An 18650-nucleotide genomic window follows, 5' to 3' on the forward strand; every position below is an offset into this window, starting at 1 on the left:
TCTTGCGGCAAACACAGAAGACCCCCTCCTCTCAATGTACGGCGCTGCCCCGACAGGAGGAGCGCCGCGCGCGCATTGGGACCGCTGCCAGGCGCGTCGCGGGACTCCCTCTCCCCTGACGACGCTTCGCCGTGCTTCCGGTTTAGATTACTATCTATCTCTCTGCCCGTGCCGATCACGACGTTTGTGGCGTAGATCGTTTCCCCTCCGAGACACCGAGTTCTTTGGTTCGTTTCGTTCGCTCAGGCGCACGTTTCGTCGCCGCGCCGAACGCTGCGTTGCTTGACGCTCACCGCGTGATAGGTGGGCGCTAAGTCCGATGCGGGGCGCATCGTAAGTGATTGCTGTGCCGTAGCGCATTGTCTTATACCCCTTGGCGGGTCGACGGGAACGCTGTCGCGTCCCACTCTTGAAGGCGAAGCTTAAGCGTCCTCCAATTTTTCTGAACAGCGTTGTGTTTAATGATTGTGTAATCCCGATCGATTGCAACAGCTTCTGTGGCTAACGGGCTCCGCGGTAAGCTAACGCATATGATGAAAAATTGAGCTTCGGTACCTTCGGTTTTATACAGGGTATTTCTGCAGGTATTTGAGATGCCAGGTAGGTTGCGTCGCCGCAATTCAATAAAGTGGACCCTGTAAAGTTTCACTACAGAGTGCATAGAAAATCGCCAGGTCTTTGTTGCTAGGAACCTAAACATGTGGAAAATTGCTGTGAGACTTCTTTTTAACGCGATAGCGTTAAGGAGCTCGTGTCGCAGAAAAGCCGGTGTCGTCGGCGTCGGTGTCGGCGTCGGGTGTCGGCGTCGGTGTCGGCGTTTGCGGCGTTGACCGTGAGCGATAAATCACGGCAGGCGCTTCATAAATAAAAAGCAACTTCCAAGATTGGCCCGGTGGGAATCGAACCAGGGTCTCCGGAGTGTGAGACGGAGACGCTACCACTCAGCCACGAGTTCGATGCTTCCAAGCGGTGCAAACGCGCCTCTAATGAATGCGGTGTTGCCTTCGAAACGAGCCGTGGCAAGTTATACTGCGGTGTATATCGGTAATTATGAACATGTAACGTACAGAAGTCACAATTACACGAGTTGCGAAGTGCGTTTCCGCTGCATTTCTTCTGCGCTTTCCGCACACGCAGAGCCATCTTGCGGCAAACACAGAAGACCCCCTCCTCTCAATGTACGGCGCTGCCCCGACAGGAGGCGCGCCGCGCGCGCATTGGGACCGCTGCCAGGCGCGTCGCGGGACTCCCTCTCCCCTGACGACGCTTCGCCGTGCTCCCGGTTTAGATTACTATCTATCTCTCTGCCCGTGCCGATCACGACGTTTGGCTGGCGTAGATCGTTTCCCCTCCGAGACACCGAGTTCTTTGGTTCGTTCCGTTCGCTCAGGCGCACGTTTCGTTGCCGCGCCGAACGCTGCGTTGCTCGACGCTCAACGCGTGATAGGTGGGCGCTAAGTCCGATGCGGGGCGCATCGTAAGTGATCGCTGTGCCGTAGTGCATTGTCTTATACCCCTTGGCGGGTCGACGGGAACGCTGTCGCGTCCCACTCTTGAAGGCGAAGCTTAAGCGTCCTCCAATTTTTTTTTACATATTTTACATTAGAAGTTTCGGAGATGTCTGCGTCAATCATCGCTCCAGAACATGTGACTTCTGGTGTACGAGATCAGCTGCCTATTGATAGCTGATGCTTCAAAGTGTTGTTTACACTGGCTTTACTCAACAACAAAGTATAACAAAAACATAGACGTTTCGCCACCTATGCGGGTGGCATCGTCAGTACACAATGGCCTATTGATAGCTGTCACGCATCGAAATATTGGCTTTCCGGTGAATGCGACCACTGCGCACTTTCCACATAATACGGGCTGTCTTTGTTCACGAATATTAAAGTGACCGCCTTCTGAAGCTGCGCGCGAAGCTGGAGCCACGGCAGAATCGACGTTCAAATACCAGTGTCGATGGCGTATATATATATTATATGTATTGTCGGCATTTATAAGCTATGCTTTGTCATCTGTACATGATCATCATCATATGGGTTTCTTCTTCATAATCACTTGCTTTCGAGTGTGATCCGTTCTGTGGGCGTGGTCGGTTCGCTGCATCTTCAACGCGGAATAAACGGCGTGCTAACTGCTGCATCAGTATATATATGTATATATATATATGTATATGTATATATATATATATATATATATATATATGTGTGTGTGTGTGTGTGTGTGTGTGTGTGTGTGTGTGTGTGTGTGTGTGTGTGTGTGTGTGTGTGTGTGTGTGTGTGTGTGTGTGTGTGTGTGTGTGAAACCGAACCGAAGGCTGTGGGGAAGTCCAATGGAGTTATATTAACGAATATCAGCACTCACCTGTATAACGTATAGTGCAACATACTTTTCAGCATCGGTTATGGTGTGGTGCCGAAACCGCTGTTTCTTTTTTTTTCGCCTGATTGTAACTTTTTATGCATATCCGCGCGCCCACGAAGTCTGATATTGCCGGCGGACCAAGAGTAAAATTCTTCCGGAATGCTACGGGGTTTTCAGCAAGGACCGGTCGCCACGGGTCTATTCCGCGACACTGCAGGGTAGCGATGCAGTGCAAGAATCATGCCGCACTGACTGGCATGCCGGCACAGCGACAAAAACGACAGAAAACGATGGAAACGATTGGTGCGTGCGTCGCGTCACGTGACAAGTGAGAGAGCAAGTGCGAGTGCTCCAGTGGAAATTCGGCCAGAGACAGGAAAGCAACAATACCTTAGTTTGGCCGACTTGGTTGATTTTGAGAGAAAGCGCTGAAAACGAAGACAAAAAAGGCACATAGCGCCCGTCCTGCCGTATGTGTGCCTCTTTTCGTCTTTAGCGCTTTTTTTATTAGAACTATCAGGACAGGAATTTAATCGGCGTATAACAGCCGAGCTTACTACTGTCTTCCAGATCGTACTTCTCTATGCATACACGTCTCACCACTCCTACGCCGACAAACGCCAAACATCGCCTCTGTCTTCGTGACATCACTGCATCGGCATCTCAGTCTGCATTCTGATCAACTGATGCTCGCATTCCAGCAGAGCTTGTGACCTGTGCGATGTATGAAAATTTACATTGAATTAGATTACACCTCGCAGAGGTCGAAAATAAAGATACTTGTACGCATCGCGTACGTTTCATAGCACTTAATTAACCGCTCTATGAGAGCTTTGTTTCACGTAGAGTCTAACAAGTGCGTTGGATCTGCATAATTTTCTCAAAGAGCGATTTTATTTTTCCTCGTCTTTATTGCAGGAAAAGGTGCCTCCAAGATACGGGTGTTCCTGGAGTTCCCGAACTTGGCCACCGACGAACTTGGAAACCGAGGCACCTGGACCCTGATCTATAACCAGGGATTCGAAGTTGTGATAAACTTCAGAAGGTACGAGGGCAAGTACATAACTGAGGACGCCTGCAGAACGAGCGTAGTACCCTTTCCTGCTGCGTACTATAGTGCTAAACTGTAGACACTTCGTGTCCACATATTCGGGGCGTACACATGATTGCGACTTGGCCGCTCCACTACCCCATGGCGCTTTTTGAGCTCTATAGTAACACCTACAATTGTTGGCATCAAGCGGGAAGTGCACCGAACGGAGAAGCGGCATTTTACTGACCGCTTACCCTGCCGATGGGACGTCGATTTTTGGGGCGGGCAGTAGTTTTTCTACCCTGAATACAGGGGCACTCGGGAAGGGAGACTTAGTAAAGAATGTAGCGTCGCACCAGCAACGAACAGAATCGGAGCACAAGGGGCGAGAAGCTTCCCGCATAGGATAAGTATAGAGACCGCATAATATGTTATTTCATTTATTATACCTCAAAGGCACCAGTGGAGTATGGGGCTCTTGCATTGCCCAGGGGGCGCTGCGAAAAAGGTGCTAAAAAGCGCCCTCTGTCCTAAAATGGGTCGTACCAAGCTCGGTCGTCTGCTTCGGAAAGCACGTTTACAATATGGACCCGTCACTTTCGGTTGTGTTGTATCACGGCCTGCAGCGAATATCGGGCGCCGAAGATTTTTTCAGGGGTGGCACGCTGCGTAAAGGCAAGAATTATGCAGTGCCGAATGCATGTATGCCGTTCAAGAATTAGCGGCGAAGTTTTAGCGCGGTGTCAATCGCAAGTAAAGCGAGTCACGTACGAAGTGGAACTTCAGGTAAGGCTTGCACGCAGCTATATTCAGGCGCACAAGTGCGAGGAAATGCTTGCTATAAATGAATCCACCGCAGCGATAAGCAGACATCATGTGTACGGAAGTGCTCGAGCACAGAACGGTACGCGCCGCGATGTACGAACTGCTCGAGCGCACGATCGTACGCGTCGCGACGGCAGCGGTCTTTCGACATGCCGCGAAACGGCGGGCCTCCTGCAATCTTTGTTGACTACATGCCGCTAAACAAGCAGTAATGCCTGCGTTGTGGTAGCGGCCATCTGTCCCTTTTAGTAACTGGTAATAAGTGATGCAATGCATATGAGCTCGCACGTACGTGCGAATCGCGCTGCAGCGCTAGCTCGTGCGCTGCTCGCTTGATGTAGCTTTTAATGACAGCGCTCGAACATCGATCTGCTATAATCAATACTACCTTGCTGCGCTGCCTCAACATGCTGGCTTGAGGCAGAGTATGAGCACATTTAACTCTCTAACCTGTGGTGCTCGTAGTGGGGTAGTGAATTGTCACCGAATCAGCCCGGCCATTTGTGGTCATTTGCACACACCTGGTCGCTTCACCACTTCGCATCGGTCGAATTGTTAATTGTCGCTGTGGCCGGGTCTCGAATTATGAATTACCAGCCATGCCTGCTGCTATGGCGGTCTGCTGTCGGGACCGTAGGTGCAAAAGACCGAAATTTAGAATGCAGATAATCAAGCAAGCTTCAAGACAGGCAAAGCAGACAGCATGGCGCGAAGTCTCGCTTACTCAGCGCGACGAACTGCAGCTATGCAGCGCGCCCGAAGCTCCACTTCGTGAGGCCTTGAAGGAAAATGGTAGAATCTGACGTTGGGATTCAGGCCTTCTTGTTCATGGCAGCCCACGACGCAGAAATAATGACGGTGACGCCTTTTCGAGGCTGGGCTAGGTCTCTCCAGATGGGCGTCACCGATTCCTTCTGCTCCCAGCATTACGTCCCACGGCACACGGAGAGTCCGTTTTCGTTCAACTATAGGCTGCGGCGAGCTCGCAGCGTGGTCGGCGTGGTCTGTGAGAAGTGACGAGCCTTTTCGCACTCGCAACAGGGCAGAAAAAAGTGCGAATCGACGCAAAACTCGGCCTAGAAACTTGCTTCGTCCCAGCCAGGACTCAATACCACCCAAGCTGGTACGACCCAGATGTCGTTTCCCGCGCCGCCACCAGGCGCCACTACTATACTTAAAACTCCAGCGCAAGACGCCCATTACATAAGGGATGCGTTTTAATTACAGTGAAAGTGCGGTTTCTGTGCCGCCTTGAATCAATGTGGATCGGAGTAGTGCATGGCAGTTGTAGGTAGATGGTTCCAGTCCCGGGCTGTGATCCCCCCAAAAAAGGAGTGAGTGGTAGTTTGCGCTGGGAAAGGGTAAACAGCTCTGGGATGGTTTATGCGACTGGACAAGCGATAAAATGGTAAGATAGCTGGAACTTCGAAGGGTCATCTATAAAATGTATGATAAAGGCATAGCCTAGATATGTGACGTCGCAATTCAAGGTTCGGTAAGCTGACCACGAGCTTTAAGCTGGGAAACGCTGGAATGGTAAGAATACACAAAATAAATAAAACAAGCTGCGCGATTTTGCACTGATTCCAGAATTTTAGATAGGTTATACTGATGAGAATCCCAAGCAGCGTATGCGTGTTCTAATTTAGGGCGACCAAATAAAACTGTTAGTTTCACCGATGGAGGAGTGAGTCTTAAGCGCTTACGAAGAAAGCAAGAAAGCCAAAAGCGCGATTCACGGAATTATCTATGTTAGTTACGCGGGTTTGCCAGAAGAGATAGCTTGAAAATGTTACGCCGAGATATTTACAAGATTCAGTGGATGATATTGCAGAGCCAGCACTGATATATTGCGTTGGCTGCTAACGTGGCCTGCGGTGTAAAGATATTTGGTGTTCTATTTATATTTAGAGACACTAACCATGTGCTACACCAAGACTCAATAAGGATGAAGTCGCTCTGAAGAGTATTAATATCTGCGCTGTTTCTGATGGAACAATACGCGAAGCAGTCATCTGCAAATGGGCGAATGGTAGAAGAGATATTAGCTGGGAAGTCAATACTACAAATGAGAAAAAGTATTTGTCCAAATACTTTACCCTATAGCCCACGAGAGATTACGGGGATTGGATTGTAAAACTTTATTTGTCCAACAGATGTAGGGAAGGCTTTAAGTCTTCCCACCTAGACGACGGCCAGGAGTCCCTGGACCCTAGCGGCGATTTCGGCCAGTGCCTCCTGGCCGAAAGCCTTCTGGCCTGCGAAGGGCAATTGGTTAAATGAGTGGGTGATAGCATAGACAAATTGTTGTCTATTAGCAAGAAAACTGCGGATCCAATTCTATACAGGTGTGTTAATGTTTAGTCGAGAAAATTTCAGGAGTAACCGCTGATGCGGAACTTTGTCAAATGCTTTTCCAAAGCCTAAGAAGACAACATGGACGCCTACGTTTAAGTTCAGGCTGGTACTAATATCGGGACAGAATAAAGCTGGTTGGGTATCACATGAGAGTCCTGCGAGAAAGCCGTGTTCACTTGAACGAAATAAATTATTTCAATCTAAGAAGTTCACGGTGTTTGAGCAGATCCTATGTTCCATTAGTTTTGAACAAATACCAGTAAGTGAAATAGGGCGATAACTGATACACAAAGACGGACGATGTTGTTTCGGTACTGGAACAATCTTTCCCACTTTCCAGTCCACAGGTACCACTCCTGTTGGCAGCGAGTGCCAGAAAATATAATATGGTATCACACTAGTACTCGATGCTGTGTTTTTCAGCATTTTCGCTTTCATACCGTCCACGCCACATGAAGATATGTGAGTTTTAAATAGTCGATTAGTTTTCCTATGCCGTCTGGACAAAATGCGGCGTCGACCATCACGGTGTGGTCGAGATGTAGAAAGGTAGGTAAGTTGACGAGAGATGCGGCGGCAAACATGTGAAGAAAAAGTGGTTCAGCTGTTCGGCAGCCTCGTGATCGGCAATTGGATGGGTTTGTTCGTCGCACAATGTTAATGGTTGGGGGTTAAGAGGGTTACTGGGGTTCCTGAATTTTTAACGCGATAGCGTTAAGGAGCTCGTGTCGCAGAAAAGCCGGTGTCGTCGGCGTCGGTGTCGGCGTCGGCGTTTGCGGCGTTGACCATGAGCGATAAATCACGGCAGGCGCTTCATAAATAAAAAGCAACTTCCAAGATTGGCCCGGTGGGAATCGAACCAGGGTCTCCGGAGTGTGAGACGGAGACGCTACCACTCAGCCACGAGTTCGATACTTCCAAGCGGTGCAAACGCGCCTCTAGTGAATGCGGTGTTGCCTTCGAAACGAGCCGTGGAAAGTTATACTGCGGTGTATATCGGTAATTATGAACATGTAACGTACAGAAGTCACAATTACACGAGTTGCGAAGTGCGTTTCCGCTGCATTTCTTCTGCGCTTTCCGCACACGCAGAGCCATCTTGCGGCAAACACAGAAGACCCCCTCCTCTCAATGTACGGCGCTGCCCCGACAGGAGGCGCGCCGCGCGCGCATTGGGACCGCTGCCAGGCGCGTCGCGGGACTCCCTCTCCCCTGACGACGCTTCGCCGTGCTCCCGGTCCTTTCTTTAGATTACTATCTATCTCTCTGCCCGTGCCGATCGCGACGTTTGGCTGGCGTAGATCGTTTCCCCTCCTAGACACCGAGTTCTTTGGTTCGTTCCGTTCGCTCAGGCGCACGTTTCGTTGCCGCGCCGAACGCTGCGTTGCTCGACGCTCACCGCGTGATAGGTGGGCGCAAAGTCCGATGCGGGGCGCATCGTAAGTGATCGCTGTGCCGTAGCGCATTGTCTTATACCCCTTGGCGGGTCGACGGGAACGCTGTCGCGTCCCACTCTTGAAGGCGAAGCTTAAGCGTCCTCCAATTTTTTTTGTGTGTAAGAAGTAGTAGTTCTACGGGAACCCGCAAGGTGGAGAGAAGTAATTAATAAAGGGAACGTGGGTGAAGTGGTACAAAGGAACCCGTGTGGGTTTCCTTTGTAGCAATTGCTACGAAGGGGTGGATGTCTGATTTTCCCTTAATAATTTTTGGGTTAGTTTGTAACATAGCGGCCGCTGTCTGTGAAAAGCAGACATGTGTTATATAGGCATATACGGGGGTAGACCATGTTCACACTATCAATCAGGTGATAGAAAAATGTGCGGAATACAACCAACCTTTATATATAGCTTTTATTGATTACGAGAAAGCATTTGATTCAGTCGAAACCTCAGCAGTCATGGAGGCATTGCGGAATCAGGGTGTAGACGAGCCGTATGCAAAAATACTGAAATATATCTATAGCGGCTCCACAGCCACCGTAGTCCTCCATAAAGAAAGCAACAAAATCCCAATAAAGAAAGGCGTCAGGCAGGGAGATGCGATCTCACCAATGCTATTCACAGCATGTTTACATGAGGTATTCAGAGACGTGGATTGGGAAAAATTGGGGATAAGACTTAATGGAGAATACCTTAGCAACTTGCGATTCGCTGATGATATTGCCTTGCTTAGTAACTCAGGGGACCAACTGCAATGCATGCTCACTGACCTGGAGAGGCAAAGCCGAAGGGTGGGTCTAAAAATTAATCTGCAGAAAACTAAAGTAATGTTTAACAGTCTCGGCAGAAAACAGCAGTTTACGATAGGTTGTGAGGCACTGGAAGTGGTAAGGGAATACATCTATTTAGGACAGGTAGTGACTGCGGATCCGGATCATGAGACTGAAATAATCAGAAGAATAAGAATGGGCTGGGGTGCGTTTGGCATGCATTCTCAGATCATGAACAGCAGGTTGCCATTATCCCTCAAGAGAAAAGTGTACAATAGCTGTGTCTTACCAGTACTCACCTACGGGGCAGAAACCTGGAGGCTTACGAAAGGGGTTCTACTTAAATTGAGGACGACGCAACGAGCTATGGAAAGAAGAATAATAGGTGTAACGTTAAGGGATAAGAAAAGAGCAGATTGGGTCAGGGAACAAATGCGAGTTAATCATATCTTAGTTGAAATCAAGAAAAAGAAATGGGTATGGGCAGGACACGTAATGAGGAGGGAAGATAAGCGATGGTAATTAAGGGTTACGGAATGGATTCCAAGGGAAGGGAAGCGTAGCAGGGGGCGGCAGAAAGTTAGGTGGGCGGATGAGATTAAGAAGTTTGCAGGGACAACATGCAGGACCAACTAGCCCAACTGTCAACTCTTCTAACATGGCCACAATTAGCACATGACCGGGGTAGTTGGAGAAGTATGGGAGAGGCCTTTGCCCTGCAGTGGGCGTAACCAGGCTGATGATGATGATTATTATGATGATGATGATGACACGGGGCTCGCAATCGGGATCAGTCGCTGAAACATTAGACACAGCTGAATGACGAAGCGTTTAGCCCGTTCACCTTGACCGAAACCTTGACAACTCGATGAGATCTGGAGCAGCCACAAGGTATTGGGAATATTTGTTGTACGGAGAATACAACACGATGACTGCGTCGAAGAAATGCAGAAACGTAGGCCTGTTCATCGGACGAGGTACAAAGTGGCAGCGAAGCATTTATGAATAAGCGGCACAGGAGAAGCGAAAGAGACTTGGCAGGGAGTAGCTTACCTAGGACAGGTAGTGATTGCACACACCAAAATGAATTGATTGACTGTATTAGCAGCGATAATAATTAGTTCAGAAAACCGGCTTGGGCAATATTAGTGGGAGATATGAATGCAAACATGGCGGGTCCGGACAAATACATACTGATTCCAACGGTTCTGTAGAGCTGGGTCTGTACAAGGAACAGAATTCTGTAGTAGTTAACACAGAGAACACGTATTATAGACAGACGACGCTAGATGCAATAATGGGCAGTCATATGTAGCCTCTGTGCCTTAGTTTCAGGAATTTTTCATGAATGGTTAGATGAAACGACTTTGAATGAACAACAATAACGTAGGTAGTGCAGTGATCGTGAACGTACACCACTCCCCCCCCCCCACCCTTCAAATTTGGGAGAGTTACCGACTTAAGGCAGGAATCAACACGAATAGAATACAAATATTTTATTGCGATAGCAAATATATGGACCCTCCATGCGCATTCTTACCGTCGCCGTTGCCATTGCCATTACCATGATGTTTCGTATAAAGTCCAAGGGGGATAACACCGTCGCCGCGCGCCGTATGCTGTATGTGCGGGTGAAGGCACGCGAGGGAAGCCAACAATCTCAGCTCCATCTGGCGCGCACGAGGAAGGAAAGCGGAGAGCAAGCGCGCAGTTTTCCGTCGCGCGACGAAAGGCCGCGGAGCCGAAGCGGCCTTCTACTGCGGCAGCAACTGCGCATTTCGCGACCGGATACGAGGGGAACTGATGATCGCGGCTCAATCTCGTGCGCCATATATGGAGGCAAGCAGGGAGGCAGCGTGCGAGGGAGGGCGGGGGGGGGGGGGCTTTGAATCTACCTGCAAGCGTGTACTTTGTAGGACCACGCGGTCGCGCACGCCGTGTCTCGCAAATTATTTGCAGACGGCTCATACCTCGGTGCGCGCTGCGTGCTCACCGCTGTTGCGTTGAAGTGGTAGACCGCTCGAAGGCCACTGCGCTCGCTCCTGCTGCCTCGCTTGCTCACACCAGAGTTCTAATAGCGAGTGTGCGCGCACATAGAGTGTGATGTGTTCGTGTTTGCTCGTGCGCGCTGACACCGTGTGCTGGTTAATTCACTTAGTAAGCGAATGTTTCTAAGTTTGCGCAGCCGATAAAACTACTATCCGTACGTCGAGCAGCTGTGCACAAATATATATATATATATATATATATATATATATATATATATATATATATATATATATATATATATATATATATACATATATAAGCGAGAAGAAAGGGGGTTAACCGAGGGACCCGATAATTATTAGTCATATAATGAGAAGCCAACAAACACTGACACCGAGTACAACATAGTGGAAATTGCATGTGCTTAATAAATGAAATAAAGTAATGATAAATTAATGGAAATTAAAGTGGATGAAAAAACAACTTGCCGCAGGTGGGAACCGAACCCACAACCTTCGCATGTCGCGTGCGATGCTCTACCAATTGAGCTACCGCGGCGGCGTTTCACCATCCACTTTCTTGGGTATTTATGTGTACTAGTAGAACCCTGGGAGTGTTAGCCAGCGCCCCCACTCACAGACCTTGGCGGCGGACGTGGAACGTCTTTTTTGCCGCAGGCGTCACGAGAACGTGATCTTTTCGGGTGAAGGCAACTGGTTAATAAACCCACATATGCTACCTGAAGGCATCAATGTTGCCGGATTCGAGACCCTCGTTATGTAATAAGCGAGAAGAAAGGGGGTTAACCGAGGGACCCGATAATTATTAGTCATATAATGAGAAGCCAACAAACACTGACACCGAGTACAACATAGTGGAAATTGCATGTGCTTAATAAATGAAATAAAGTAATGATAAATTAATGGAAATTAAAGTGGATGAAAAAACAACTTGCCGCAGGTGGGAACCGAACCCACAACCTTCGCATGTCGCGTGCGATGCTCTACCAATTTCATCCACTTTAATTTCCATTAATTTATCATTACTTTATTTCATTTATTAAGCACATGCAATTTCCACTATGTTGTACTCGGTGTCAGTGTTTGTTGGCTTCTCATTATATGACTATATATATATATATATATATATATATATATATATATATATATGCAAACGTTATTTGCGCATCGAATGGGAGTACCAGAGAACCCTTGCATGGTGACCAAGTGCGCGTACCTCTGTGTAAAGGAAGATGATTTAAAACGTGAACATATAATATCGGCTCACAGGCATCCCTAAAGCACGCCAACAGTGTAATGGTGAAATAGGCTTACTGGATTCATTGACGTACCTTATTTTGTTTTATTTGGCCACTCAGTATCTGCCACAGGCGCGAAGATTAGACAAGTCCATGTAGTAACTACCAGGGTGGCTGAACGATCGTAGCGCCATAGTTCACTATGGTAGGTAAACAATATGCTTTGAGAGAGTGGCGAGATGGTGGCATCGCCTACAACCTGGGATAACAGCAGGACCATGAAATTGTCTCATGGGAGATGCGATAGCACACACCTTGCTGGACAAGGCGCTCGAGCGTATAACCTTGAGCGTGCGCACCAGTATAGCTTACGGTCGCACCGAAAACTGATACTTGGCTCTCCACTAGACAACGTTGTCAGTAATAGCAAACTCCAGGAAACCGTTCGGTTCTAATTCGCCGCGGCGGCTTTCTGCTGCGCTAGGCTGTAGTGGTCTCGTAGTGGCCTCGCAGGAAGGGGCGAAATCGCGAGGAGAACAATGGGCTTCGAGACATTGTTCGGCCGAAGTCCTTAATAGTGGAACCATTATGCAGGACGTAGAATGGCGCTGTTGGTACTCAGTGTGAATCTACGCAACCGCGAAAAAAACTTTCGTATGAAAAGAACGCCATCGCCGCTGTAGCAACAGCTTCCCGTGGTGATCATTATAGCTTTCTTTCAGCCACCACTGTTACCGTGAGCCTTTGATTTTTTCTTAGTTTGATATGTCCGAGTCCAATGCCTGCGTGGTTTGTTTTGAGCCACTCCTAGAAAGTGGCACATATCCAACCTGCTCAGAATGCAAATATGGCTGCCGTCACCTGGGAGCATGGTCAGGTGTTACCATGGAAGTGTTACCATGGAAACCATGGAAGTGCCAAACATACCTTGTTTTGGCGGCCCGAAGAGTACATGGGAGAAAGAGCCACACTGGCCTGTATAAATTGGCCTACAAGAAAATAGTTATTGAAATTAATAAGAAGCTGGCCCAAATACCTGACATACAAAGCAAGGTAGATGCACTACTAGTATTAAAGAATACAGTGGACTAATTGGAGATGTCTGTTCAGCATTTGTCTGATCAATATGATTCGTTGCTTGTTGAAATGCAAGAGCAATCAACTTAAATAGCCGCCCTTAAAAAAGGGCCGATTCCGTCGGGACATCTAACACCAGCATGAACGTTCTTGGGTTGCAAAAGCAAGGAAGAGCAATAGAGCAAGCCACAGAATATTGAAACCCATGGCTTACCCGCCACCCAGAATGAAAATTTGCTCGGGAAGCTGAATTATTTAGCAACTAAGCTTACCCTTCGTGGATTGACTAGCTCCGAAGTCGAAGGCGTGCATACACTGTCGCCAAAAACTGGCAAAGTTACTGTCGTCCTCGCCCGTTTCACATCACACGCCAAATGTGATCAATGGATGGCTAACAAAGCCGAACTAAAAACCGCTAATGTCCTCTGCAATACAGGTCTCCTAGATAAGAAACAATACGGGGTAGGATTCCTAATCCATAAGGACATAGCGGGCAACATCGACGAATTCTACAGCATTAATGAGAGTATAGCTGTAGTCGTAATCAAACTAAATAAGAGGTATAGATTAAAGGTAATACAAGCCTACGCTCCAACATCCAGTCATGATGATGAGGAAGTAGATCAGTTCCATGAAGATGTTGAATTAGCGATGAGAAAAGTGCAAACTCAGTATGCTGTAGTAATCGGTGACTTCAATGCAAAAGTGGGGGAAAAGCAGGCTGGTGAACAAGCGATTGGCAACTACGCTGTCGATTCTAGGAAGACTAGAGAAGAGGTGCTGGCAGAATTAGCAGACAGGAATAAGCTTCGAATAATGAACACCTTTTTAGGAAGCCTAGCAACAGAAAGTGGACCTTGAACAGCCCTAATGGTGAAACAAGAAATGAAATTGACTTCATACGTTCTGCTGATCCCAGCATAGTGCAGGATGTAGAAGTGATAGGAAGGGTGAAGTGCAGAGATCATAGATTAGTGAGGACTAGGATCCACCTGAATTTGAAGAGAGAAAGTGCAAAATTAGTCAAAAAAAATTACCGACGATTACGTTACTTCCTAATGCGAAATTTGAGCGCAGCAAATAAGCTGTTTCACCTTTTCGATAGATTGAGGCAAAGAAATCGAGCAACACATGTATGCGCTATCACAGAATTTTTTTTTTATTTTTCACACGTATTCCTTTAACAAAGACTCCACTAACAGTTCTTGACAGTCATGAAGGAAGCTTTGTGGTCGGAGAAATAGACTGATATATGTTTGACTTGGTACACCAATGCTTGATTCTCAAAGACGAGATCTATACAAGTGCCTCGCGAGGTTGTCACAGCCGTGGGACGCGTTACGAGCGAGAGGAACGGGATGTTCTCCGGCATAAGTGTTAGGAAATTGCTGTTTGTCTTTATGTCAACATTAAAGTCCCCCACTACTAACATCGGTGTGGATCGATGGACGGTTAATGCGAGTTGCAGGAAGTGCACGACGTCTTTCGTGAGTGCGGTAGCGGACTCACGAAAGCGGTATCAGTCGGTCGCTGCTAGCGCTGGGGGGATGAAAGGGGGGCGGAGCTGGTTATGAGGCCGACGATAACGCCGACGACGACGCGAAACCCAGGAACGGACGCCAAAGAGCCATTTGTGTAGCCAGCCCTCCTCCACAGTCTCTCCTCCTCCCTTCCATCATCCTCCCTCGCCCGGAGAGCCGACAGCGCGCATGCGCGGCGGCGGAGCAGATTCGTCGGCGAGCTACGACGCGAAACCCAGGAACGGACGCCAAAGAGCCATTTGTGTAGCCAGCCCTCCTCCACAGTCTCTCCTCCTCCCTTCCATCATCCTCCCTCGCCCGGAGAGCCGACAGCGCGCATGCGCGGCGGCGGAGCAGATTCGTCGGCGAGCTACGACGCGAAACCCAGGAACGGACGCCAAAGAGCCATTTGTGTAGCCAGCCCTCCTCCACAGTCTCTCCTCCTCCCTTCCATCATCCTCCCTCGCCCGGAGAGCCGACAGCGCGCATGCGCGGCGGCGGAGCAGCAGATTCGTCGGCGAGCTGGTTACGAGGCCGACGACGTCGACGACGACGACGACGACGACGCGAAACCCAGGAACGGACGCCAAAGAGCTGCGCTCTAAAAGAAACAGGTCAACCTAGAGGCAGTACGGGTAAAAGCAGACAAATTCAGGCTGGTGCTTGCAAACAAATATGCAGCCTTAGAACAGAGATGATGATGATGATGATGATGATGACACAAAGGTAATGAATGAAACCGTAACGAGGCTGACTTCAGAGGCAGCAATTGAAGTGGGAGGAAAGGCACCAAGGCAACCAGTAGGCAAGCTCTCCCAAGCACCAAAGGACCTGCTAAAGAAACGACAAAGAATGAAAGTGTCCAACTTAAAGATAAGATAGAATTCGCGGAACTGTTAGAATTGATAGACAAGGCGAAAATACGGGATATTGGAAACTATAGCGTGAGAAAGACTAAAGAAGCCGTAAAAAATAGACACAGCCTGAAATCAGTGAGAAAGAATTTAAACTTGACGTAGGACAAACAAAGGTGTATGCACTGAAAGATAAGCAGGGTAATATCAGCAATCTCGAAGATATAGTAAAAGCAGCGGAAGAATTCGATACTGACCTGTACAGTAGCCAGAGGAGTCAGGATACCTCAACTGGAAACAGTAAAGAACACAATACAGGAACTCCTCCTATAATTAGCGATGAGGTCAGAAGGGCCTTGCAAAACATGAAACGAGGAAAAGCGGCATGAGAAGATGGAATAACAGTCGATTTAATCAAATATGGAGGAGTCGTAATGCTTGAAAAACTGGCGCTTCTTTATACGAATTGTCTATCGATGGCAAAGGTCCCAGGAAACTGAAGGAATGCAAACATTATACTAATCCACAACAAGGGAGGCGTTAAAGAATTGAAAAATTATAGGCATATTAGCTTACTCCCAGTATTATATAAAATATTTACCAAAATAATCTCTAATCGAATAAGGGCAACACTAGACTTTAGCGAACCACGGGAACAGGCTGGCTTCAGCAAGGGATACTCTACAATGGATCACATCCATGTCATTAGCCAGGTTATCGACAAATCCGCAGAGTACAATAAGCCTCGCTATATGGCTTTCATAGATTGCGAAAGGGCATTTGATTCAGCAGAGATACCAGGAGTCATAGAGGCATTACGTAATCAAGGAATACAGAACGCTTACGTAAATACATAGGAAAATATCTACAGAGGTTCTACAGCTACCTTAGTTCTACACAAGAAAAGCAAGAAGATACCTATAAAGATAGGGGTTAGACAGGGAGACACAATCTATCCAGTGCTATTCACTGCGTGATTAGAAGAAGTATTGAAGCTATTAAACTGGGAAGGCTTTGGAGTAAAGATCGACGCGAATATGTCAGCAACCTTCGGTTGTCCGATGACATTGTTCTATTCAGCAACAATGCAGACGAGTTGCAACAAATGATTTTTCTCGCTTATCAAACTTTTTCGAGTGACAAAACATTCTATCTAGTGCTCTGTTCGGCTTTCGTAAAGGCAGGTCAACAGAAACTGCTTTGCTCACACTGAAAAAACATAGAAAGAAATGTCTTCACATTGGCACTATTTATTGATTTCAGTAAAGCGTTCGGTTTTATAAATCGTAAAATTTCGCTTTGAAAATTATCACAGAATGACATTAGAGGTACTCCTTTAGCATTATTTCAGACTTACCTTACTAATAGAAAACAATCAGTATGCATAAAGCACGATAAGTCAAGTTTTGTTCCTTTACTAAATGGTGTGCCACAGGGGAGCGTACTAGGTCCTATGCTTTTTAACCTCTACATTAACGACATTACTAATATTGATACAACTGTAAATTTTATCGTGTATGCCAATGACACTAATCTTCTTATTTCTGGTCCAAATTCACAAGAATTATTGGGAAAATGTAGCTATGTACTCACTAAGCTATCTGAATGGTCAGTCGCTAATTGCCTAAAGATAAACCCTACGAAAACTAGTGTTATTTCGCGCAAAGAATAAAGTTATTACTAGTAATGAAACTTTAGTGTGTGCTGGTAAAGAACTGAAAACTGTGAATGAATATAAAATATTAGGCGTCACTTTTTCTTCGCAGCTTGCTCGGTATAAACATATTGAAAATAGCTACAAAAAAATGTTTGCTATCACAGGTGTTCTGTGTCGACGTCGGCGCGTCTTCTTCCAACCAAAGCAAAACTGAACATTTATTATGCGTTGTTTTCTTCCCATTTAAATTACTCTAGCTTAGTGTGAGCGACTACAGGAAAGACCAATATTATGAAAATACTCTCTTTGCAAAAGAAAATGATTCGGCACATTGACAACATGGCTTGCCTGGAGACAACACGGCCAGCGTTCTTAAAGCATGCAATTATACAAATAGAATATTTCTGCACTTTTCGCCTTTTAAATTCATTTTATTTCTCAAATACTGCCTTCCAAAATTTACTAGTATCTAGTGCATCTTTGGCACGAAAATTCAATTCTTCCAATACAAGGAATAGTGATACGTGATATGTTCCGTTGTTTCGTAATAAATATAGCCTACAGTCATTAAAACTTAATCTACCACATATTTTGAATAAATATCAAGGTACCTATACTTCTTCATCCGAGGAACTGCGAGTGCACTTTGTAAACAGGTGACCAGTGATTGTTTATCGTTCTTCAGAAACAACTGTGTTACTGGTTTTGTAACCGATACACATGTATTTCTATCTTCTGGTGTATCGAATATGTTTTTCTTTTGTCTGTATTATCTAGTCTCTATATCAGAGCGAATTGTCTTAGCTTCGCTAGTAAGCCTTATACACATACTTCCATTTTTTCTCATGAATCAATTGTGCTTTTTCTCTTAGTCTCTATATTATTTTGGGTCTTGTTATTGTGCATTTATGTAATGAATTTATTCTGAGTGTCTAACAATGTTACGATTTTGATGCAACCACCACGTATGCCTTGTAACGGACCATCAGCTAGTCAAGCTGTTTTTCCAACAGCTTTTAGCCTTTGGTATCCACCAGAACACTTGTATTTCTTGAAATAAAAATAAATTGAATTGAACACTTTAACAGAGAGAGTGTAAGAGTGGGGCTGAGGATTATCATGCAGAAGATAAAGATAATGATAAATAGTGAGGCAAAGGAACAAGAGTTCAGGATCTCCAGTCGGCCTCTAGAGTTAGTGAAGGAGTACGTTTACCAAGGTCAATTAATCACAGGGAAACCTAATCATGAGAAGGAAATTGACAGAAAAATGAAAATGGGTTGGATCGCAGACGGCCGACATTGGCAGCTCCTGACTGGAAGCTTGTCGTTATCATTGATAAAGAAGGTGTACAATCAGTGCATTTTACCAGTGCTGACATATGGGGAAGAGACTTGGAGATTAACAAAAAAGCTTAAAACAAATTAAGGACCGCGCAAAGAGCGATGGAAGGAAGATTGCTAGGCATAACGTTAAGAGACAGAAAGAGGGCGGTTTGGATCA

General features: G+C 46.7%; 1 protein-coding gene across 1 annotated transcript in view; it reads left to right on the top strand.

The window, feature by feature from the left end:
* Window positions 1–18650, top strand: part of LOC135920497 (dipeptidyl peptidase 1-like) — a 102675-nt gene that overhangs the window by 17127 nt on the left and 66898 nt on the right. Inside the window, exon 2 of the mRNA XM_065454766.2 lies at window positions 3286–3412. Within this exon, the coding sequence (XP_065310838.1) occupies window positions 3286–3412 (127 nt within the window). The remainder of the gene's footprint in view (window positions 1–3285; window positions 3413–18650) is intronic.

This window comes from Dermacentor albipictus, unplaced genomic scaffold (genome assembly GCF_038994185.2).
Source record: "Dermacentor albipictus isolate Rhodes 1998 colony unplaced genomic scaffold, USDA_Dalb.pri_finalv2 scaffold_16, whole genome shotgun sequence".
Taxonomy (NCBI): domain Eukaryota; kingdom Metazoa; phylum Arthropoda; class Arachnida; order Ixodida; family Ixodidae; genus Dermacentor; species Dermacentor albipictus.